At 44.9% G+C, this 26,051-nt stretch overlaps 1 protein-coding gene across 8 annotated transcripts in view; it reads right to left on the reverse strand.

The window, feature by feature from the left end:
- The window catches only part of LOC110525302 (multiple C2 and transmembrane domain-containing protein 1), a 246,940-nt gene that overhangs the window by 77,815 nt on the left and 143,074 nt on the right, over window positions 1-26,051 (reverse strand). For 6 of the 8 annotated variants that reach the window (XM_036979436.2, XM_036979435.2, XM_090237031.1 and 3 more), the window contains 4 exons: window positions 23,821-23,932; window positions 15,349-15,519; window positions 14,735-14,865; window positions 7,198-7,384 (listed from right to left, as the gene is read on the reverse strand). In XM_036979436.2, the coding sequence (XP_036835331.2) occupies window positions 7,198-7,384; window positions 14,735-14,865; window positions 15,349-15,519; window positions 23,821-23,932 (601 nt within the window). The remainder of the gene's footprint in view (window positions 1-7,197; window positions 7,385-14,734; window positions 14,866-15,348; window positions 15,520-23,820; window positions 23,933-26,051) is intronic. The other 2 variants (XM_090237030.1, XM_090237034.1) reach the window with 1 other exon arrangement.

A 26,051-nucleotide genomic window follows, 5' to 3' on the forward strand; every position in this document is an offset into this window, starting at 1 on the left:
CTGGCAATAACCCCCTTACATACCCAGAGGAGTAATTATAATTTACATTTCAGAGTCAGGGCCAGGCTACAGACTTAATTTATTATAAACTCAGTCAGCCTCTGCCTGTTTCCAGCGATATTATTGTTGAAATGCCTTAGAATGAAGATGAGAGGAGAGGAAGGAGAAGGGGAGAAAAACCTTTCCACATAAGTTTAATACATGATTTCTCTGAAGATATGACAGCTTATTATTTGTGATTATTGAGGACGGCCTAAAAAAAAAAAGAGAGAGAGAGAGAGAGAGAGAGAGAGAGAGAGAGAGAGAGAGAGAGAGAGAGAGAGAGAGAGAGAGAGAGAGAAAAAACATGGCTGATTTGTGAAGCCGGAACATTTCCATAGCAGAGGAATTTCTGATTTGCAGGGCTGCCTTTTCAGGCCCTCTCAATAGACAGGCAGATAGATTGAAAAGCTCAGGAGATGAGGCCTCTTTATTTTTTTAATGAAAGGCTGTAGAATATATTTTCCCACCCTCCAATACATCCTCCCCCACCTCTCTCCCCCCCCACCTCCCATCCTCCCCCACCTCCCATCCTCCCCCACCTCCCATCCTCCCCACCTCCCATCCTCCCCCAACTCCCATCCTCCCTCACCTCCCCCATCTCCCATCCTCCCCCACCGCCCATCCTTCCCCACCTCCCATTCTCACCCCCCTCCCATCCTCCCCCACATCCCACCTCCCATCCTCCCCCACATCCCTTCTCCCATCCTCCCCCACCTCCCATCCTCCCAGCTACCCCTCTCCCCATGTCCCATCCTCCCCACCTCCCATCCTCCCATTCTTCCCCACCTCCCATCCTCCCAGCTACCAAGCTGAGGAGGCTCGCTCACTCTGGGTTTAGCCTAGCCCCATTACTGTTGAAGAGGATCCACCCCCCCATCCACCACCCCCTACCCGCCAGTAGGGACTAGGGATCGGGAGGTGGGGGGGTGCATGTGGCGAGAAAGGGGGGTTGGTTATATGGCGGGGCCCCAGCTTGATTGACACCTTGTCACCGTGACGTCTTATTCCATCTCTGTTGTGGAGAAAATGAATGTCAGCGCGCCGGGCCTTATGACTCGCTGTCATCTTGGAGGTGCCTCACCTTTTATCAACACTCCAAATAACATTTCATCCCCACCGACTGCCGGCTGGACAATCCGGTCAGGGGACATTCAATCGGATGACTGTGAAATGTCATAATAAAAATGGAATGCTAAGAGCTTCCTCCTCCTCCTCCTCTCTCTTCCCTTTCTCTACATCTCTCTCTCTACCTCTTCTTCTCTGTGTGGTGGGGGTGTATGGGGTTGTTATGGAGGTGTATGGGGTTGTTATGGGGGTGTATGGGGTTGTTATGGGGGTGTATGGGGTTGTTATGGGGGTGTATGGGGTTGTTATGGAGGTGTATGGGGTAGTTATGGAGGTGTATGGGGTAGTTATGGAGGTGTATGGGGTTGTTATGGAGGTGTATGGGGTTGTTATGGGGGTGTATGGGGTAGTTATGGGGGTGTATGGGGTTGTTATGGGGGTGTATGGGGTAGTTATGGGGGTGTATGGGGTAGTTATGGGGGTGTATGGGGTTGTTATGGAGGTGTATGGGGTTGTTATGGAGGTGTATGGGGTTGTTATGGAGGTGTATGGGGTTGTTATGGGGGTGTATGGGGTTGTTATGGAGGTGTATGGGGTTGTTATGGAGGTGTATGGGGTTGTTATGGAGGTGTATGGGGTTGTTATGGAGGTGTATGGGGTTGTTATGGGGGTGTATGGGGTTGTTATGGAGGTGTATGGGGTAGTTATGGAGGTGTATGGGGTAGTTATGGAGGTGTATGGGGTAGTTATGGAGGTGTATGGGGTTGTTATGGAGGTGTATGGGGTTGTTATGGAGGCGTATGGGGTTGTTATGGAGGTGTATGGGGTTGTTATGGAGGTGTATGGGGTTGTTATGGGGGTGTATGGGGTTGTTATGGAGGTGTATGGGGTTGTTATGGAGGTGTATGGGGTTGTTATGGAGGTGTATGGGGTTGTTATGGGGGTGTATGGGGTTGTTATGGGGGTGTATGGGGTTGTTATGGAGGTGTATGGGGTTGTTATGGAGGTGTATGGGGTTGTTATGGAGGTGTATGGGGTTGTTATGGGGGTGTATGGGGTTGTTATGGGGGTGTATGGGGTTGTTATGGGGGTGTATGGGGTAGTTATGGGGGTGTATGGGGTTGTTATGGAGGTGTATGGGGTTGTTATGGAGGTGTATGGGGTAGTTATGGGGGTGTATGGGGTTGTTATGGAGGTGTATGGGGTTGTTATGGAGGTGTATGGGGTTGTTATGGGGGTGTATGGGGTTGTTATGGAGGTGTATGGGGTTGTTATGGGGGTGTATGGGGTAGTTATGGGGGTGTATGGGGTAGTTATGGAGGTGTATGGGGTTGTTATGGAGATGTATGGGGTAGTTATGGGGGTGTATGGGGTTGTTATGGGGGTGTATGGGGTTGTTATGGAGGTGTATGGGGTTGTTATGGAGGTGTATGGGGTTGTTATGGGGGTGTATGGGGTTGTTATGGAGGTGTATGGGGTAGTTATGGGGGTGTATGGGGTTGTTATGGAGGTGTATGGGGTAGTTATGGGGGTGTATGGGGTTGTTATGGAGGTGTATGGGGTTGTTATGGGGGTGTATGGGGTTGTTATGGGGGTGTATGGGGTTGTTATGGAGGTGTATGGGGTTGTTATGGGGGTGTATGGGGTAGTTATGGGGGTGTATGGGGTTGTTATGGAGGTGTATGGGGTAGTTATGGGGGTGTATGGGGTTGTTATGGAGGTGTATGGGGTTGTTATGGGGGTGTATGGGGTAGTTATGGGGGTGTATGGGGTAGTTATGGGGGTGTATGGGGTTGTTATGGAGGTGTATGGGGTTGTTATGGGGGTGTTATAAGGTATAGGAGCTGGTGGAGTGGAGTGGCAGCACTTGAGGAGAGGTCAGTGTGTCCCCCTCCACAGGTCCATTAAGACACATCAGTCCAGGTCCTTCTTGGCAATTAGTATGTATACATCCCACATCCTCCAGCACCTCACAGCTAGAGACACCAGTCCTCCAGCACCTCACAGCTAGAGACACCAGTCCTCCAGCACCTCACAGCTAGAGACACCAGTCCTCCAGCACCTCACAGCTAGAGACACCAGTCCTCCAGCACCTCACGGCTAGAGACACCAATGCTCCAGCACCTCACAGCTAGAGAGACACCAGTCCTCCAGTCTGTTCATAATTAACAACCACAATAGACAGAATAGCATCCAAACCTATTCCAGGGGGGAATAACAGCTATAAGCCCACCCGCGTGGCTCTTCATCAAACAGACCAAAGCCTAGGGCCAGACTATAATGGAGACACACACATTACAATAAGCCATATAGGATGAGAAAGGGGACTTGGAGAAACCCAGCGTCTCCAGAGTCCACTCTCAGGTGTGTATTATCAGTTCTCTTCAATGGGGGCAGATTAATGGGAGGGAAACGCCTGCATTGTAGGCTGACCTCGGAAAGCACTTTAAACGGGCTAATGTCTTCTTCCTTCTGCTGCCTCACCATTTACACAGGGACTTACCTTGGAGGGAGGAGGGTCTTGTCAGGCAGCCAGCTGAAAGCTGAAAGTCATCTGATATGACTGTGCTGTGTTAATGATGTTGGGCCGGGCCAGTAGTGAGAAGTCAGGGACAGGTCGTTCCTCGACCATACGTTTTTAAGGAGCAATCTTCTTTGCTTCAAAGCCCAGGCGCTATGACGATGATAATGCATGGCACTTGAAACCCTCACCAACCCCCCTCCCTAAATAGCTTACTGGTTGGCTGGTTGATAGGGGGTGGGAGGTGGGGGTGAAGGCTAGGTGGTGTGTTAGGGAGGTTGCAGTGATTAGTACTAGTGGGTGTTTTGTACGGCTGTCTGCTAGACAGCTGATTCCGAACTGATGATATCAGGGAATACATTCGCCCGACGCTTCACACACATACACACACACACACATATTCATGAACACATGCACAGACACACTGAGACACACACACAGACGTACACGCACAGGGGAGTGCACACACACACACCCACACTCGGACTAATTTGCTTTGGGTATTGTACAGCATTAGTACCAGCACTTGCTGTTATCTGTGTGTCTTGATAAAGGTACATCTTTATTAAATTCTCTCATTAAAAGGGCATCAGTCAGGAGAAAAGGAATACGCTAATGGAGGCAGTCCTCTTCAAACCAAACCACACTGTCCCCCTCCAACTGAAGAACCTACATAGAGACGAAGAGCAGAACCTACACAGAGAGACGAAGAGCATTACCTACACAGAGAGACGAAGAGCATTACCTACACAGAGAGACAGAGAGCAGAACCTACACAGAGAGACGAAGAGCAGAACCTAGACAGAAAGACGAAGAGCAGATTCTACACAGAGAGACGAATAGCAGAACCTACACAGAGAGACGAAGAGCAGAACCTACACAGAGAGACGAAGAGCATTACCTACACAGAGAGACAGAGAGCAGAACCTACACAGAGAGACGAAGAGCAGAACCTAGACAGAAAGACGAAGAGCAGATTCTACACAGAGAGACGAATAACAGAACCTACACAGAGAGACAGAGAGCAGAACCTACACAGAGAGAGACGAAGAGCAGAATCTACACAGAGAGACGAATAGCAGAACCTACACAGAGAGACGAAGAGCAGAACCTACACAGAGAGACAGAGAGCAGAACCTACACAGAGAGACGAAGAGCAGAAACTACACAGAGAGACGAATAGCAGAACCTACACAGAGAGACAGAGAGCAGAACCTACACAGAGACAGACGAAGAGCAGAATCTACACAGAGACGAATAGCAGAATCTACACAGAGAGACAGAGAGCAGAACCTACACAGAGAGACAGAGAGCAGAACCTACACAGAAAGACAGAGAGCAGAACCTACACAGAAAGACAGAGAGCAAGCATGAAAACGAGGGAAAGAAAATGTATCTTGTACAGAAAATCAGGGGCTCTGGAGTTGTAAAAGGTGAAATAGCTTTTTCTTTTCATTTTGCATGCCTACCCCTGCCAGCACAACCCTCACCCCTTACTTCTCGCTATTACTATTACACACACACACACACACACACACACACACACCTCCCGGCCCTAGCTCAAAGTGAGTGAAGGAAGAGAGGCACGCCCGCCATCTGTCTAGGTCCTAGAGCTCCCCCCGTTGAGCATAGGATGCCACTGCAGCGCGGGAAGTGCTCTCGTGGCCAGCCAATGAGCTGCTAGCGTTGTATGTAGGTCACGCGTCCGTGGTTGGCCTGTGGAGCGCTCTCCACTGGAGCTCACCCAGATCAACCACACAACGCAGCAGGACTCTACACTTAAATTAGAGCACAGTTTACACACACACACACACACACACACACACACAAACTCCTACATACAATCAAATGAAGTAGGTTGCTAGAATATGGTGAAGATATAAATGACACACACAGTGCTGTAGGAGTATTCAGTCCCTGTCTTAATGAAGGTGCACAGCGTTGGAACAACAGTCCTCTAGGACTCGATATGCATTATCAGACAGTAAAGCATCTTCCACCAGATGACATACTGTTGATATATGACGAGTGTCCCCCATCAGGCCTGTCAGAGAGGGAGCTCCAGAGCCCCGTGTGAGTGTTTGTGTGTGTGTGTCTTTGTACTGGGCTGATGGCTGAGTGACAGCCAGTGAAGGGTTAACAGCATTAAGACAAAAGAACAGGCATTGTGTTGTGGCGGGAGGGCCTCAGGAGGACAGGGAGTCTAAGACTCCTCAGAGAGACACCATGCCTTTTACAGCAAACACACTGAGGTCCTACTGACGGGTTCATTAACATACACACACACACAGTAACACACTAGCACACTCCACAGAGACTTTTACATATTCACAAATATAAATATTCACACCCACTCACACTATGGTATAAAACCCTAATACGCTAGAAACCAAGGTCTCTCAGTGGAGAGAGAAGAGAGAAGAGCGATTCACGGCAGCTTCAGTTTCAATAGAATCTGTCAGGCTGTCTTCTCTCTTAGCCTATCAGCCCCCTATTTTTCTCCACTTCTCTCTACCTCAGCCTGTTTTCTTCTGTCCCCTCTCCTCTTTCAGCAGTAGTTAGCAGGTCAAAGCCATTTGATGGAAACGTTGGGGCTTGGTAGGAAGGCCCAAAAAGTGGTCAAAGACTCCAGTCACCCAAGTCATAGATTGTTCTCTCTGCTACCGCACGGCAAGTGGTACCGGAGCGCCAAGACGAGGTCCAAAAGGCTTCTTAACAGCTTCTATCCCCAAGCCATAAGACTGCAGAAAAATTATTCAAATGGCCACCCAGACTATTACAATGACATCCCCCCTTTGTTTTTACACTGCTGCAACTCGCTGTTTATTATCTATGCATAGTCACTTTACCCCTACATACATGTACAAATCACTTTGACTAACCTGTACCCCCACACATTGACTGTACCAGTAACCCCTGTATATAGATTAAGGGCTTGTAAGTAAGCATTTCACATTAAGTTCTACACCTGTTGAATTCGGAACGTGACAAATAACATTTGATTTGATAAAGCAGGACAGTGTATATAGTGTAGAGTGAAGTTGATCTTGGGTCAGTTTTGCATTTCCCCCACTAATGGTTAATAAGGTTAGTATTGGAGGAGGGAAAGCTGATCGTAGATCTGTATTTACTGGAAACAATTTAGAAAACGAACAGGTGAGAAAAAACAGGGCCTGGAGGGTGTTGTTTCTCTGAACGATCCATTTATCAGTATTGATTGGTTTATGAATCTACTGGTTGGAAATCTAATGAAAAACAAGTTCACATTGCTGTACTGACAAGTCCGTGACATTATGCTGCAGCTTCATGTCTCCACAAGAGGGAGCAGGAGAGACCTAGAGCCTGGTAGCTGCTGTTAAGGTCACATAGGCTGTGTTCAGACAGGCAGACCAATTCTGACTGGTCTTTTGACTAATCAGATCTAAAAAAAAATCTGATTTGAAAAAATCTGATGTGATTGGTCAAAAGACCAATTAGGGAAAGAATATCAAAATTAGCTGCCTGTGTAAACCCAGCCCTAGTGACGCAGACACGCATGCATAGACACACACACACACAAACTAACTCACATATCTCTGTCGTATCTGGTGTCTCTCGTGTGTGTCGTCCAGGATGTTGACAGACAGGTCCGAGATGGACACTGCAGCTGCCCCCGTGAGGGTGACCAGCAGCACCAGCATGCCCTCGCCCTCCTCCAGCGGCAGGTCAAACTTATGAGTGTGCTCTTTACTGAGCGGTGACAGGTCTATCGAACACCTGAAAAACACACACAAATTTGGAATTTCAGACGTACAGGTCTATGTAGACTAACATTGAGAGGAAAAAACAAAACCACGAGAGTGAGAAAGAGTGAGATGTTGGTAAAAGCAGGAGAAAGAGGGGACGAGAAAGAGTGAGGTAGAATATACAAGAGAGAGGTAGAGGCAGAGATGGGGAGAGAGATAGAGAGGAAGAGATGGGGGGGGAGAGAGAGAGAGAGAGAGAGAGAGAGAGAGAAGCATAAGAGCAAACCAGAAATAACAAATAATGAAAAATGATTTGATAATGATTGCAAAAATCTAAGAAAGTCAAGAAAAATTACAAATCCTTGAATCAGCAGTCAAAGACTATCAGAATCCTATAGATACCCCAAGAAGAATTCTTGGAAAAACGATGCACTCTCCAACCCAAAAAGGCCTGTGGTGCTGATGGCAAAAACCTTGTGCTATCCTGGAGCGTGAGTACAGGACATTAAACCTCTTAGATCTCTAGGGGCGCTATTTCATTTTTGGATAAAAAACGTTCCCGTTTTAAGCGCAATATTTTGTCACGAAAAGATGCTCGACTATGCATATTCTTGACAGTTTTGGAAGGAAAACACTCTGAAGTTTCAGAATCTGCAAAGATTTTGTCTGTAAGTGCCCCAGAACTCATTCTACAGGCGAAACCAAGATGATGCATCAACCAGGAATTAGCAGAATTTCTGAAGCCCTGTTTTCCATTGTCTCCTTATATGGCTGTGATTGCGCAAGGAATGAGCCTACACTTTCTGTCGTTCGCCCAAGGTCTTAGCAGCATTGTGACGTATTTGTAGGCATATCATTGGAAGATTGACCATAAGAGACTACATTTTCCAAGTGTCCGCCTGGTGTCCTGCGTCGAATTCGGTGCGCAATTGCCAGCTGCTTCTACTTTACCATTTGATTCAGGGGAGAAAGCATGTGTCCAAGAACGATGTATCAATGAAGAGATTTGTGAAAAACACCTTGATGATTGATTCTAAACAACGTTTGCCATGTTTTCAGTCGATATTATGGAGTTAATTTGAAAAAAAGTTCGCGTTTTGAGGACTGAATTTTTTTTTTTTTTTTGGTAGCCAAATGTGATGTATAAAACGGAGCTATTTCTAATACACAAAGAATCTTTTTGGAAAAACTGAGCATCTGCTATCCAACTGAGAGTATCCTCATTGAAAACATCAGAAGTTCTTCAAAGGTAAATGATTTTATTTGAAGGCTTTTATGTTTTTGTTGAAATGTTGCGTGCTGGATGCTAACGCTAATGCTAACGCTAAATCCTTTGTTTGCTAGCTACTGTTACACAAATTATTGTTTTCCTATGGTTGAGAAGCATATTTTGAAAATCTGAGATGACAGTTTTGTTTACAAAAGGCTAAGCTTGCGAGATGGCATATTTATTTCATTTCATTTGCGATTTTCATGAATAGTTAACGTTGCGTTATGGTAATGAGCTTGAGGCTGTAGTCACGATACCGGATCCGGGTTTGGGAGATCAGAGAGGAAATGATCAAATATACAGACCACAAATTCATATTGGCTACACTCAAACTCTTCAACATTATCCTCACTGCAGGTATTTTCCCCGATATTTGGAACCAGGGATTGATCACACCAATCTATAAACATTTTGACAAATTTGACCCAAATAATTACAGAGGAATTTGCGTTAACAGCAACTTGGGGAAAACTCTCTGCAGTATTATAAATAGCAGACTACATCATTTCATTGACAAACACAATGTCCTGAGCAGAAGCCAGATTGGATTTCTAAAAAATGATCGTACAACAGACCACATTTACACCCTCTAAGCTCTAATTGATAAACAAGTAAAGCAAAACAAAGGCAAAATCTACTCGTGTTTTGTAGATTTCAAGAAAGCATTTGATTCAATTTGGCACGAAGGTCTTTTTTATAAACTAATAGAAAGTGGTATTGGAGGGAAAACATATGATTTTATTAAATCAATGTACACTAAAAACAAATGTGCAGTTAAAATTGGCAACAAGCAAACAGACTTATTCTCTCAGGGACGGGGAGTGAAACAGGGCTGCCCAATAAGTCCAGCACTATTTAACATCTACATTAATGAATTGGCCAAAACATTAGAAGAATCGGCAGCACCTGGTATCACCCTACACAACACTGAAATCAAGTGTCTGCTGTACGCAGATGACCTGGTACTGCTGTCTCCCACTAAAGAGGGGTTACAGCAGCACCTAGATCATCTTTACAGGTTTTGTCAGACCTGGACTCTGACCGTTAACCTAAAAAAACAAATATAATGATATTCCAAAAAATATCTGGAAATAAGGATGACAAATATAAATTGTATTTGGATACAGTTCTATTAGAACACACAAAAAACTACACATATCTAGGACTAAATATCAGCAACACAGGTAGCTTTCACATGGCTGTGAATGAGCTGAGAGACAAAGCAAGAAGAGCATTGCCATTAAAAGGAACATCAAAATCAAAATTCCAAATTTTTCAATCAGTTATAGAACCAATTGCTCTATATGGCAGTGAAGTATGGTGTCCAATCTCTAATAATGAATTTACCAAATGGGACAAACATCCAATCGAAATACTGCATGCAGAGTTTTGCAAGACTGTATTGCAAGTGCAAAGAAAAACTCCAAATAACGCATGTTGAGCAGAATTGGGCTAATGAAGGAGCAGCCCCCCAGCTACACCACCACCAGCCCAGACACAGAGCTTCTACAGGAACAGATCAACCAGTGCAGGAGCCAGCTGAAGAACTCTGTCCAGGAGCTGAGAGAGAGCCTTACCACAGCGCTTGAGGAATTTAAAGGCCATCATGAGAAGAGAGCCTTTACCACAGCGCTGGAGGAGGTAAAGGCCATCATGAGGAGAGAGCCTTACCACAGTGCCGGAAGAGGTAAAGGCCACCATGAGGAGAGAGCCTTACCACAGCGCTGGAGGAGGTAAAGGCCACCATGAGGAGAGAGCCTTACCACAGTGCCGGAAGAGGTAAAGGCCACCATGAGGAGAGAGCCTTACCACAGCGCTGGAGGAGGTAAAGGCCACCATGAGGAGAGAGCCTTACCACAGTGCTGGAGGAGGTAAAGGCCACCATGAGGAGAGAGCCTTACCACAGTGCTGGAGGAGGTAAAGGCCACCATGAGGAGAGATCCTTACCACAGCGCTTGAGGAGGTAAAGGCCACCATGAGGAGAGATCCTTACCACAGCGCTTGAGGAGGTAAAGGCCACCATGAGGAGAGATCCTTACCACAGCGCTTGAGGAGGTAAAGGCCACCATGAGGAGAGAGCCTTACCACAGCGCTTGAGGAGGTAAAGGCCACCATGAGGAGAGAGCCTTACCACAGCGCTTGAGGAGGTAAAGGCCACCATGAGGAGAGAGCCTTACCACAGTGCTGGAGGCGGTAAAGGCCACCATGAGAAGAGAGCCTTAGCACAGTGCCGGAAGAGGTAAAGGCCACCATGAGGAGAGAGCCTTACCACAGCGCTGGAGGAGGTAAAGGCCACCATGAGGAGAGAGCCTTACCACAGTGCTGGAGGAGGTAAAGGCCACCATGAGGAGAGATCCTTACCACAGCGCTTGAGGAGGTAAAGGCCACCATGAGGAGAGATCCTTACCACAGCGCTTGAGGAGGTAAAGGCCACCATGAGGAGAGATCCTTACCACAGCGCTTGAGGAGGTAAAGGCCACCATGAGGAGAGAGCCTTACCACAGCGCTTGAGGAGGTAAAGGCCACCATGAGGAGAGAGCCTTACCACAGCGCTTGAGGAGGTAAAGGCCACCATGAGGAGAGAGCCTTACCACAGTGCTGGAGGCGGTAAAGGCCACCATGAGAAGAGAGCCTTAGCACAGTGCCGGAAGAGGTAAAGGCCACCATGAGGAGAGAGCCTTACCACAGCGCTGGAGGAGGTAAAGGCCACCATGAGGAGAGAGCCTTACCACAGTGCTGGAGGAGGTAAAGGCCACCATGAGGAGAGATCCTTACCACAGCGCTTGAGGAGGTAAAGGCCACCATGAGGAGAGATCCTTACCACAGCGCTTGAGGAGGTAAAGGCCACCATGAGGAGAGATCCTTACCACAGCGCTTGAGGAGGTAAAGGCCACCATGAGGAGAGAGCCTTACCACAGCGCTTGAGGAGGTAAAGGCCACCATGAGGAGAGAGCCTTACCACAGCGCTGGAGGAGGTAAAGGCCACCATGAGGAGAGAGCCTTACCACAGTGCTGGAGGCGGTAAAGGCCACCATGAGGAGAGAGCCTTACCACAGTGCTGGAGGCGGTAAAGGCCACCATGAGGAGAGAGCCTTACCACAGCGCTGGAGGAGGTAAAGGCCACCATGAGGAGAGAGCCTTACCACAGCGCTGGAGGCGGTAAAGGCCACCATGAGGAGAGAGCCTTACCACAGCGCTGGAGGAGGTAAAGGCCACCATGAGGAGAGAGCCTTACCACAGCGCTGGAGGCGGTAAAGGCCACCATGAGAAGAGAGCCTTACCACAGCTCTGGAGGAGGTAAAGGCCACCATGAGGAGAGAGCCTTACCACAGCGCTGGAGGAGGTAAAGGCCATCATGAGGAGAGATCCTTACCACAGCTCTGGAGGAGGTAAAGGCCACCATGAGGAGAGAGCCTTACCACAGCGCTTGAGGAGGTAAAGGCCACCATGAGGAGAGAGCCTTACCACAGTGCTGGAGGAGGTAAAGGCCACCATGAGGAGAGAGCCTTACCACAGCGCTGGAGGAGGTAAAGGCCACCATGAGGAGAGAGCTGGTGCAGGTAAAGGAGGAGATGGCAAAGGAGTTGTCTGTCATCAAGAGGGTGCTGCAGCACAGAGAGCAGACTGTAGAGACTCCTAGAGAGAAGCTGCAGCCCCTCACCACCCCTAAAACCCCCACTGACCCACCTTTACCCCCCCCCCCACCCCCCCCACCCGACTGCCCTTTACTCACACCCCCAGTCAACAAGGAAGCTCACATGGGGACACCTACTACAGAGAGAAGCTCTCTGGCCCCCCCTGATACACCCCCGCACACCACTACTTCTCAGCCTGACTTTTGGCCAGTCTGAGATATGGCTTTTTCTTTGCAACTCTGCCTAGAAGGCCAGCATCCGGGAGCTGCCTCTTCACTGTTGATGTTGAGACTGGTGTTTTGCAGGTACTATTTAATGAAGCTGCCAGTTGAAGACTTGTGAGGTGTCTGTTTCTCAAACTAGACACTCTAATGTACTTGTCCTCTTGCTCAGTTGTGCACTGGGGCCTCCCACTCCTCTTTCTATTCTGGTTATTTTCCTGACATCTGGAATCAAGGATTCATAACCTCAATATTTAAGAACAGAGACAAATTTGACCCTAACAATTACAGAGGCATCTGTGTGAACAGTAACCTGGGGAAGGTTTTCTGTAGTATTATAAATGTAAGAGTTCAAAACTTCCTTAATAAGCACAATGTCTTGAGTAAAAGCAAAATTAGATTCATACCAAAACATTGCACAACTGATCATATTTACACCCTACACACCCTGATACATAAACATGTCCACCAAAATAATACCAACATATACGCTTGCTTTATCGACTTCCAAAAAGCATTTGATTCTATTTGGCATTCAGGACTGTTCTACAAAGTAATTGAAAGTGGTGTAGGGGGTAAAACATATGATATAACTAAATCAATGTATACTGGCAATATGTGCAGCATCAAAATTGGCAAGAAAACCAGGGGCAGGGCCTTCGCCAGGGTTGCAATCTGAGCCCTGCACTCTTCAATATTTACATCAACGAGTTGGCCACTATTCTAGAAAAATCCTCAGCCCCTGGTGTTAGTCTCCACAATTCAGAGGTTAAATGCCTACTCTTCACAATTGACCTATGACTGCTGTCACCCACAGCACATGGCCCACGGCAGAGCCTGGACCTGCAAGAGCAGTACTGCCAGACCTGGGACTTGGCAGTAAACCCCAAAAATACTAAAATAATGATTTTCCAGAGAAAATCCAGATCTCAGGAAATTAGACCAAAGTTCTCAATTGGTACAACATATATAGAGTACTGCACACACTACAATTATTTAGGTTTAAAAATATGCTCAACTGGACACCTTAATGATGCAGTGAATGAACTGAGAGAGAAAGCACGCAGGGCATTCCACGCCATTAAAAAACAAATGTACCTATTAAAATTTGGCTAAAACTAATTGAAGCAATTGCACTTTATGGCAGAGAGGTGTGAGGTCCACTTGCAAAACAAGATTTCACCAAATTTGACAAACACCCTATTGAATCCCAGCATGCAGAGTTCTGTAAGATTCTCCAACATGTCCAGAGGAAAACTATGCATGCAGGGCAGAATTAGGCCAATATCCACTAATAATAAAAGAGCAATTATGATTTGGAAACATCTCAATACAGTGACCCCCACTAATACCATTACCAAGCCCTGCAATGCCAAGAGCTGAGCAAAGAAAAGTGGCCCCTCATCCAGCTGGTCCTGAGTTCACAAACCTGTTCTACTAACACACTGAAGCCTGAGGACCAGAACATACAATCAATCAGAATAAACCAAATTACAACACAGTCAAAACAAAACTACATTGCAAAGCAAAATGCAGTGCTATCTGGGCCTAAATCGACTACACTGTGGCTAACTATTTGACCATGGTTACTGAGACCTTATAAAAACCGTGACAAAGTACAGGCTTAGTGAGCACAGCCTTGCCATCTCTCTCCATCTCTCTGTCAGTCCAGTGTCATGTCAAGTAAGTTGTGCAATAGGTAGCAGGTAGGCTCGCTGGTTGTGTGTGTGTGTGTGTGTGTGTGTGTGTGTGTGTGTGTGTGTGTGTGTTTTAATGACCCTGTCTGTAGGACCTCAGCGGGCATGGAACAGATGAGTATTTAAGGAGGGGAACAGCCAATTACAATAGACACTAGCTCCCCAGGAAGAGGACACTACCAGCTCCTCCAATCTCCTCTCTGAGCTATTAGCCTCCTGTCTTTCAGACTTAGTGGGGACTTGTCAGACAAACACACACACGCACACTAATGAACACAAACACACAAGTAGCAGATGAAAGTCAGGCTAACGGTCCTGTGATGACTGCGACCTCAAAATCAGTGTCATCTTCAGCCCAAGAGGGAATCTCGTGAGGGAATCTCACGTCAACTAAGCACACACAGTGCAGATCCGTAGAGCATACTAACAGAGACAAGAAGGAAACTATTGGTGCGGTGTGTGAGTGTGTGTGTGTGTATAAGCGTGTGTGTGTGTGTGTGTGTATAAGCGTGTATATGTGTGTGTGTGTGTGTGTGTGTGTGTGTGTGAAAAGCCCACCTGCCCATGAAGTCGTCCTTCTTGCCTGCGTCTTTGTCCCAGACGGTGATGTCGATGAAGCCCCCCTGCTCCTCATAAAGATGGAAGTCAAACTGCTCTCTCCACTGGGGGTTCAGAGTCTTGGGTATCGTCTGTGGAAGAAGCACACATATGATCGCATCTGTCTGTGTGTGTGTGTGTGTGCGTGCGTGTGTCAGTGTTTCCCCTTATCATTGTTCAAGTTCAAGTTGTATTTGCCACAAGTACAGTGAAATGCGTAACATGTCCTATTTCTTTGTATTTGTGTGTATCTAAAACAAATACCACTAATGTTGACAACTGACAACGCATCTTCTTAGCTTTGCTTTTCCTTAGGGTGCTTTTTAGTTGTTTCGTTTGTGTCAATCTTTAGTTTTTTATCTTATGTTTGTTGTGTAGTAAATATTTTAGCTTTGCATTTGATAGTTTTATCTTGTAAAGCACATTGCGTTGCATGACTGAAATGTGCTGTATTAATAAAGCTTGATTTGATCTATCATCTAATGCTAAAGTCTGCTGCCTTTGATTGATTGATAGCTAAGAATTGTCTAGGAAGTGGGTTGGTTAGTACAATGTGATAAGGCTGGTGGAGGTACCTTGCTCTTGTATTTCTGATGGCCCAGTCTGAACTTGACGTAGGGGTCACTGAAGCCGTTGGCGTCCATAGGCTGGAGGTCATGAGCCTCGATCAGACTGATGCTCACTATACCTCTCCACAGCTGAGCTTTCCTGTGGACATCTGACAACCGCATACTCGAATGCTGCTGCTAATAAAACACACACACACACACACACACACACACACACACACACACACACACACACACACACACACACACACACACACACACACAAGCATATGAACAGAAACAGAGAAATGCTCAATATGATTCCAACTTCTGAATCGTGACAATCAATCATAGTACTCTACCTGCAGACACACAGCAATATAAACACAGGACAGACATGGAGACCATACAAAGAGATGCAGGCAAAGGAACAAACACACAGTCAAACACAGAATATGTGAGTAGAGTCAACTCCTGGTTCAAAGTTTGTCCAACATGCTGTGGATCAGCCCTGTACCATAGCGATATATACAGAGTACACCAAATATTAGGAATAGCTTCCTAATATTGAGTTGCACCCCCCTTATGCCATAAGAACAGCCTCAATATGTCAGGGCATGGACTCTACAAGGTGTCAAAGTGTTCCACAGGGAAGCTGGCCCATGTTGACTCCAATGCTTCCCACAGTTGTGTCAAGTTGGCTGGATGTCCTTTGGGTGGTGAACCATTCTTGATACACATGGGAAACTGTTGAGCGTGTCAAACCCAGCAGCCAGCATTGCAGTTCTTCAAATCACCCTCTAAATCCCACAGAATCTACGTTTGAATTGTCTCAAGGCTTAAAAATCCTTCTTTAACCTGTCTCCTCCCCTTCATCTAAACTGATTGAAGTGGATTTAACAAGTGACATGAATAAGGGATCATAGCTTTCACCTGGATGTCAGGGAAAATGCAGATGTCCTTAACATTTTGTATACTCAGTGCAGATCCCACCGATGGACCTTGTACTGTCAATTCTACAGGCTTATGTCCCAGGTTAAGGCTACACAGTCACTCACATACTAACAATCTCTGGCTTTTCACCTGGGCCTATGAGGTTCTATGTAGTGTCTCAAAGTAGGAGTGCTGATCTAGGATCAGTTTAAGATTCATTATGGACAGGGGGGAACGGACCCTAGCAGCACAAGTCAGCACTCCTACTCTGAGACGCTTTGTGAATAGAGGCCCTGGTCTATAAGTCTGTGAGTCACAGCAGTAGAATATACAGTGCCTTCAGAAAGTGTTCACATCCCTTGACTTTTTCCACATTGCTGTATTCCTTTTTGAATTTTAAATGGATCAAATGTAGATTTTGTGTCAACGTGGAATTATGTTTTTTGAAATGTTTATACATGAATTGAAAATGAAAAGCTGAAATGTCTTGATTCAATAAGTATTCAACCCGTTTGTTATGGAAAGCCTAAATAAGTTCAAAAGAAAACATTTGCTTAACAAAAGTCACATAAGTTGCATGGACATGATTTTTGAATGACTAGCTCATCTCTGTGTCGAGCAGTGAATTTCAAACACAGATTGATAAACAAAGACCAGGGAGGTTTTCCAATGCCCCGCAAAGAAGGGCACCGATTGGTGAAGCATGGTGAAATTATTAATTACACTTTGGATGTGTGTATCAATAAACCCAGTCACTACAAAGATACAGGTGTCCTTCCTAACTCAGTTGCCGGAGAGGAAGGAAACTGCTCAGGGATTTCACCATGAGGACAATGGTGACTTTAAAACAGATACAGAGTAGAATGGCAGTGATACAAGTAAACTGAGGATGGATCAACAACATTGTAGTTACTCTACAAAACTAAACAACAGAGTGAAAAGAAGGAAGTTTGTACAGAATAATAAATGCCCAAAAAATAAATGCATTCTGTTTGCAATAAGGCACTAAAGTAAACATATTTACAAGCATGGTGATGGTTCCATCATGTTATGGGTAAGGACTAGGGAGTTTTTAGGAAAAACAGAAATGGAATAGAGCTAAGCACAGGCAAAAATCTGGTGGCCTAGTTACAGTTTTGACTTAAATTTGCTTTAAAATCAATGGCAAGACTTAAAAATGGCTGTCTAGCAATGATCAACAACCAACTTGACAGAGCTTGCAATCAAGTTGTGCAAATATCTTAGAGACTTACCCAGAAAGACTCACAGCTGTAATCACTGCCAAAGGTGATTCTAACACGTATTTATTCAAGAGGTTGAATACTTATGTAATAAATATATATATATATTTTTTACAAATGTTCAAATTTTTCTTCCATTTTGACATTACAGAGTATTTTGTGTAAGTAGTTGACAAAAAAATAACAATTAAACAAATTTTTATCCCACCTTGTAACGTAACAAAATGTGGAAAAAGTGAAGCGGTGTGAATACTTCCTGAAGGCACTATAGTAAACTCCATTGAGCTGTACCACTGACAGCATTAACTCACTGTAGTAAACTCCATTGAGCTGTACCACTGACAGCATTACCTCACTGTAGTAAACTCCATTGAGCTGTACCACTGACAGCATTACCTCACTGTAGTAAACCCCATTGAGCTGTACCACTGACAGCATTAACTCACTGTAGTAAACTCCATTGAGCTGTACCACTGACAGCATTAACTCACTGTAGTAAACTCCATTGAGCTGTACCACTGACAGCATTAACTCACTGTAGTAAACTCCATTGAGCTGTACCACTGACAGCATTACCTCACTGTAGTAAACTCCATTGAGCTGTACCACTGACAGCATTACCTCACTGTAGTAAACCCCATTGAGCTGTACCACTGACAGCATTACCTCACTGTAGTAAACTCCATTGAGCTGTACCACTGACAGCATTAACTCACTGTAGTAAACTCCATTGAGCTGTACCACTGACAGCATTAACTCACTGTAGTAAACCCCATTGAGCTGTACCACTGACAGCATTACCTCACTGTAGTAAACTCCATTGAGCTGTACCACTGACAGCATTAACTCACTATAGTAAACTCCATTGAGCTGTACCACTGACAGCATTACCTCACTGTAGTAAACCACATTGAGCTGTACCACTGACAGCATTACCTCACTGTAGTAAACTCCGTTGAGCTGTACCACTGACAGCATTAACTCACTGTAGTAAACCCCATTGAGCTGTACCACTGACAGCATTACCTCACTGTAGTAAACCCCATTGAGCTGTACCACTGACATCATTAACTCACTGTAGTAAACCCCATTGAGCTGTACCACTGACAGCATTACCTCACTGTAGTAAACCCCATTGAGCTGTACCACTGACAGCATTAATTCAGATTGCTGCTCCTCCCCTCTCAGATTAAAACCCATTTTTAACCGTTTACTAATGGCTTACAGGCTAATTTAACCTCGACAGGAGTCACAATGCTATTGCTCGCTTGTGCGGGGGGGAAGGGGGAACAAAAAACAAAGCAGTCGGTACATATTTGTCAAACAAACACATCTCTACGAGATTTCTCACTGTCTCCATGCCTTGTTTGGAGGAGCCTCATTAACATATAGTTAGTTTTGGAGTGAATTTCATTAAACTTTGAACAAACCCTGGCGCACAAGCACCGGCGCTTTGATGTGGAGATGAAGCCTCTTCATTTCCATTCTCCAGACATGAAACAATGAGAGCTGGGCTCTGTGTGATACTACCACCTATACAGTAGCCTGCACTAGAGGAGGCTGGTGGGAGGAGCTATAGGAATACAGGCTCATTGTAATGGCTGGAATGGAGTTGATGGAACGGAGTCAAACATGTGGTTTCCATATGTTTGATGTGTTTAATACTATTCCATTCCAGCCATTACAATGAGCCCATCCTCCAAAACTCCCCCCACTACTGTACAGTGAGTCCAGATAGTCTACACTATGCTGTTATGCTAATGGTGAAGGACGCTACACTGTGCTAGCTAACTCCTCCTAAAGAAAAACGTTTTGTTGCTACATATGCCTCATTATCTCATATCCCTCATACCATCATTGCTACATATGCCTCATTATCTCATATCCCTCATACCATCATTGCTACATATCCATCATATTGTGTTATTGACTGTAGGTTTGTTTATTCCATGTGTAACTCTGTGTTGTTTGTGTCGCATTGCTTTGCTCTATCTTGGCCAGGTCGCAGTTGTGAATGAGAACTTGTTCTCAACTGGCCTTCCTGGCTAAATAAAGGTGAAATCATTTGTTTATTTTTAAATATGTAAAAACCCATGGTCGATTTGGATTAGGAATCATCCTCATCAACATGCCAAAGTAGAGCAGGGAAAGACACGACGAGGAGATGTGTTGGGTTGAAATTCCCTAATGAAAACAACAAATGTAGGAGCTGATATAGGTTTTAAGGTGTTTCGTTTTTATTTCTTCACACCAAAGAAAATAAGTGAAATACAAAGTGTGTGCAGGTGAGGTTGGAAGCCCAAAAGGGCTGATAAGAAAACCACACAAATATAAGTACCAAAAAAAAGTTGGTTCAATCAGTTAAACAAAGCATATGAATTATAATTGTACATCATATACTCAGTACACAGGCTAATACAAAAGCCATGTGTGATTTAACTCCTGGGGCAAAGAACACAGTGCGATAATAAGAGGGGTGATTCGGCTTTACTGGACTAGAAAGGAAGTGGATTTCAACTATTTTAGTGTTATAATTATCCCACAGTGGTTCTTGCATTGTTTGCATGTATTGAGTCCAGCATTAATGGCTTGATTAAAGAGAAGAGGGTATATAAATAACCATGGAGAAAGGGAGGGAGCCAGGCAGACACCCAGGAGGAGTGGCGCTTGGTGGGGAAGTGCACTAGTTTGTTAGCGTTGGAGATAATTCCCGAGTCACAGGCGGCCCAGTTCGGAGCTTCAAAGGGATGGTTTGGGGGAAGCTCTACAGCAGAACGTCCACACTACTCCAACCAGAGACACGCCCAAAACAAACTTTTCTGTATCTCTATATCTTTACAAACTCAAGCTTTTACTCAACTGTACTCAAGTACTGTACATGCCTCCAGATCAAGAGTGCTGCTCTCAGAAACACTGAGAAAATGTCAGAAGTTGTTGTTTGTCCTCGAGAGTCCATGGGTTTGGTTTAAAATGAGACAGAGATATAAGCCTACTGCTGTGGACCACCTAAGGGTTGCTATGGCACGGAGAGGCATTAAGGACAAACAGGATACAGTTTGGAACATGAATATCCATAGGCTACAGATATGGACATGTGCCACATGCATGGGCCAATGAGAGGGAAAAGCAGACCCTGGATCAGCATGCCTTCTGTTGTGAAGGGATAAAAGAGAGCAAAAATGAGCAACATGGAGATAAATGATAGATCAAGGGTCAACCTGCCAGGCATGATGGGAAATCAAAAGGATATGCACAGGGTTGATGTCCTCATGAGATAAAGGGGTCTCAGACAGACATGGGAGATCTGGCTTGACAGCTAGTAAACCTCCAACACACACACACCCCCCATTCTCAAAGGCTCTCGCTCTCTAAAATTTGCCCAGGACTATCCACAATCCCCGAACTAAGACCATTGAGGGACAGATGTTTCTGAGATGTTAACTGAACAACCATAACTGAACAGTCCTAAAGGATAACCGTAACCAGTAAGCATAACTGATAACCATGATTGATAATCATCTTTGTTCCATTTTTCAGTATGAAATCACAGTCTATACATTCAACTGAACCAAAAAAACGACATCTTTTGTTGAAAATAGCCTTTGTGTCATTGATATGAAATAAAAACATGTTTTCTAGTGTCAAACTTGACTACAAAGTTTAAATAGGAACATTTTGATAGTAAAGTCACAATTGTACACAACTGAGATTTGCGAGATATAAGGAACTAGGTTCTAACAGCTTTCCTTGGGTTGGGTTTATTTCATCCCTGCCCGCATGCCCACAGCAGGCAGCACCCAACTAATCATCAATTCGGTGTGCGGCTGCATGCGACGATCGCCAACTGACCATGGTAAATTTGATTTAACTTTGGATATCCCTATGGGGCTAGTTAAGGACCATCAGTAAATTATGTAGGGTACATGGGACATTATTTAAACATTTCAATAGCTACAAATTTCAATGACTTAACCTCTTAAGAAGCTCAAACCAACTATAAACTGTAGAAATTAATATACAAATATTGAAAGCATTTAATACAACATGAAAATATATTCCCATTTACATTGTGTAATTTATTAACGATCCCTAACTAGCCCCACAAAGATAGGCTATCTAAGTCAAACCAACTTTGCCATGGTCGCACACCGGCCGGCTGAAGGTAATTGGCTAAATAAGTTGTCTATATATTGTCTAGGTTTCTGGTCACTATAAAGAGCCAGAAAACTGTCACGGACCCCATCTGGACTAACAGCAGCATATTACTGCTCTCAGTTCCACCTGTCTGTATATTGCAGCTTGTGGAAAATACAAGATGGTGGAGTGAGAACTGATAACGGTGACAGGGACACAGAGGAGATGGAGGAAGAGGGGCTGGGTCACCACCTGAACCCAGGACAGCGGAGGGGTTTGTGGGGGTAGCGGAGGGATTTGGGTGGGTAAAGTAGGTAGGTAGTTGGTATTGGAGGTTACATGCCATGTATTACCTTACTGGATCGTTTGCAGCTTCTTTTCAAAAGCATGGTCTGTAAATGAGACAAAGCCGTTATAGGATGCTGGAGAGCTCAGAGCTGCATGGGGTCAGAGGGCTGAGGTCAGCCCACGAGGAAGCAGGGTGTGGAGGGTCACAGGCAGCAAAGCATAAGCAGTAAAAAGCTCTGCCACCCACAACGACCCATAAATAGGCCTACTGTGCTGTACACACACACACACACACACACACACACACACACACACACACACACACACACACACACACACACACACACACACACACACAGGTCATAAACCCTTCAATATTTCCAGATCTTTTTTTTAATTGTATTTTTATTTGACCTTATAACTTTATTTCATCTTAAGGGTCTGGTAAGTAGAAACAGTGTAGTGGAGCTTCCACCTTACAGATCGGCAAACATTGAAGGGTTAGGGCCAAATGGATGGTTAGGGGTGTGATTTGGTACCGGCAGACACACCAGGATTATCCTGTGATGGCGATGGAATCTGTATTTGTATATTTGCGCATTAGGGTTATTTTCCTGTTTCTGATTACTATGTAGTAGAGTCATTTCTGAAATGTGAACGTTTGGAAGTGAATCGTCCGAGTTGCTGGATTCCAGTTTGTCATGGCCTTGATTTGAAGAGGTTTTCATCTTGCCCATTACGTGGCGATAGAGAACATCATGTGTTCTGTGACCTTGCACCTCCTTTTTACAGTTTAAGGGATTCAAAAAGGTGCTTAACCTAAATACAGTTTATTTGTTCTGTCGAATGTGGATTCTGTGAACTATAGAACCAAATAAGACATCAGATCAAACAGAATAAAATATTTCCCCCAAGACTCTCCTCTTGTACTTTATGATACATCCAGGGGTCCAATTAACCAAACAAATAATTGAACAGAAATAAATCTGAAATAAAAACATTGAGCACGTCCACAGAGGAAAGGAAGCACATCATTAGGAGCAACGTTACACAATGCTCTTTGAACATGGACGTTTTTGTTTTTCATTCTAAAAGCATGTTCCTTTTTGTTATGCCAGTGTGCTCAAATCTTTTTTCCAGTAGGCCTATCCAGCTGCTAATGCATTGATGCCTATGGGAGAGCCACCCCTTAAGTGGACCGGAACTGTGATCATTTTTTTTCAGTGGTAAACATTCTGAGTAGGAGATCTTCATTTACCCACCGTCTTTGCTATATTGCAATTGATTTTCCACCAGCGATGGTAAATAAATGAAGATGTCTTACTCAGGCCGTTTACCATTTACCAAATTGTCACAGTTCTGGTCTGCTTAAGGGATGGCTCTCCCATAGGCACCAATGCAATAGGAGCTGGGTCTGGTCTGCTTAATTCATTGACTGCACATGAACCAGAAAGAAACTGCTTCCTCTCCCGTCTCTATTTCCAATAGCTGAATGATGGATTGTATCCAGGTCAGATTTTGGCTGACAGCATCGCAAAAAGACTACCTAGCATTGGATCGGCAATGTATTATGGAGTCCTGTCATTGGCTGGGAAGACATTTGCTCTGAGCCAAACGAAATGACAGTTAAATGTCAGAGCCATTTCATAATGTTCATTAACATTGACAAAGGTGATCCATTTTTTTTTTTTTTTTACTCATAAGACATCAAAAGTGACAGAATAATGATGCCATATCTTCACACAAACAACATCCTGTCTGGATTAAAACTGTACTGTTAAAATTAAATTGCACAATTTAATACAGTTACACTACATCCAATCAGAAGTCGTCCCTGTTCCCTTAGGATGGTCTAAGCTACTGAAGAGAGAGAAAGAGAGAGAGACCGACAGCGTGGACTTACTGCTTCCCTGAAGTCTCCCTCTTTGGGTGACAGTGTGACTGCCAGCTCTAGAGTTCCCAGGTTATGTTCGGGGTACTGGGGATCCTCGAGGTCAAGGGTCACGTCCAGGGTCCTGAGGTGGCAGAGGGAGGACACGGTGACCCGCACACACATACACATGCACAAACACACACACACACATGTAGAGACACGAACACACATAAGCACACACACTTGCAAACTTGTGTGTGTCATGTACTCATGTCAGTTAACTCAAAACTAAAGTCTTGTGTAATTGGTCAGATGCTCGATTTTAGTCATAGATCCATATGTGTTAAGAGAAGGAAGTTCTCCACCTTCTCTCTTTGCATGTTACGGGCAAGTCTATGTTCCAAATGTCCCCTCCCCTTCCGACATTCGAAAGATGCTAACTCCTACAAAATCGTGATCAGTCCAAAGCACCGGAACTAATGTTGCTGGTTGTCTCACACATCCTGTTGTATCATGACAGATCTATGGTACCATTTATGTTTACGTTGTCTGTCAATGATTAGTCATGTACATACATGTAATATGCATTTCCAATGAAGTACACTAGAGGGCAGTGGTGCATTGGGTAAGTTCCATTGAAACAAGTGTCAAGTAAAATGGGGACACAAATAGGGCACAGGGATAGATTTGTGGGATACAGAGAGAGAGAAAGATCAACCAATAAAGACAACAATAGTAACATTGAAAAAAAAAATAATGATAGCAAAAGCGAGAGAAACAGAGAAAGAGATAATGTGTTGGAGAACGATAAAAAAGAGAGAGAGAGTAAAAATATGATTATTTGTGATACAGTCCATTATGTTGCAGGGGAAGAAGAGAAGTAGGAAAAGGAGACAGAGAGAGGGGGAAGAAGGTGGAGGGGGGAAGGAAAGAAAGTAAAATAATAAAATGGACAGAGAAAGAGGAGGAAGAGATGGAGGGATGAGGGGTAGGGCAGGAAGACAAACAAGAAGGATGGGAGAAGGAGAGAAGAAAAAAGATAGATAGATAGATAGATAGATAGATAGATAGATAGATAGATAGATAGATACAGTAGATAGATAAATGAGAGGTACACTACATGACCAAGAGTATGTGGACACCTGCTCATCAAACATCTCAATCCAAAATCATGGGCATTAATATGGAGTTGGTCCCTCCTTTGCTGCTATAACAGCCTCCACACTTCTGGGAAGGCTTTCCACTAGAATGTTGGAACATTGCTGCGGGGACTTGCTTCCATTCACCCACAAGAGCATTAGTGAGGTTGGGCGCTGATATTGGGCGATTAGGCCTGGCTCGCAGTCAGCGTTCCAATTCATCCCAAAGGTGTTCGATGGGGTTGAGTTCAGGGGTCTGCACAGGACAGTCAAGTTCTTCCACACCAATCTCAACAAACCATTTCTGTATGGACCTCGCTTTGTACACGGGGGCATTATCATGCTGAAATAGGAAAGGTTCTTCCCCAAACTGTTGCCACAAAGTTGGAAGCACAGAATTGGCTAGAATGTCATTGTATGATGTAGTATTAAGATTTCCCTTCACTGGAAGTAAGGGGCCTAAACCATGAAAAACAGCCCCAGACCACTATTCCTCCTCCACTAAATTTTACAGTTGGCACTATGCATTGGGGCAGGTAGCGTTCTCCTGGCATCCGCTAAACCTTGATTCTTCTGTCAGACTGCCAGATGGTGAAGCATTATTCACCAATCCAGAGAACGAGTTTCCACTGCTCCAGAGTCCAATGGCGGCGAGTTTTACACCACTCCAGCCAACGCTTGGCATTGCGCATGGTGATCTTAGGCTTGTGGGCGGCTGCTCAGCCATAGAAACCAATTTCATGAAGCTCCTAACGAACAGCTCTTGTGCTTCCAGAGGCAGTTTGAACTCGGTAGTGAGTATTGCACTTCAGCAATCGGCGGTCCAGTTCTGTGAGCTTGTGTGGCCTACCACTTTGCGGCTGAGCCATTGTTGCTCCTAGATGTTTTACGCTTCACAATAACATCACTTACAGTTGACCAGGGCAGCTCTAGCTGGCCAGAAATATGATGAACTGACTTGTGGCACGCTGAAAGTCACTTAGCTCTTCAATAAGGCCATTCTACTGCCATTGTTCTCTTATGGAGACTGCATGGTGCTCAATTTTATACAGCTGTCAGCCATGGGTATGGCTGAAATAGCCAAATCCACTAATTTAAAGGGGTGTCCACATACTTTTGTAT

This window comes from Oncorhynchus mykiss, chromosome 6 (assembly GCF_057628025.1).
Source record: "Oncorhynchus mykiss isolate SJ-2025 chromosome 6, ASM5762802v1, whole genome shotgun sequence".
Taxonomy (NCBI): Eukaryota; Metazoa; Chordata; class Actinopteri; order Salmoniformes; family Salmonidae; genus Oncorhynchus; species Oncorhynchus mykiss.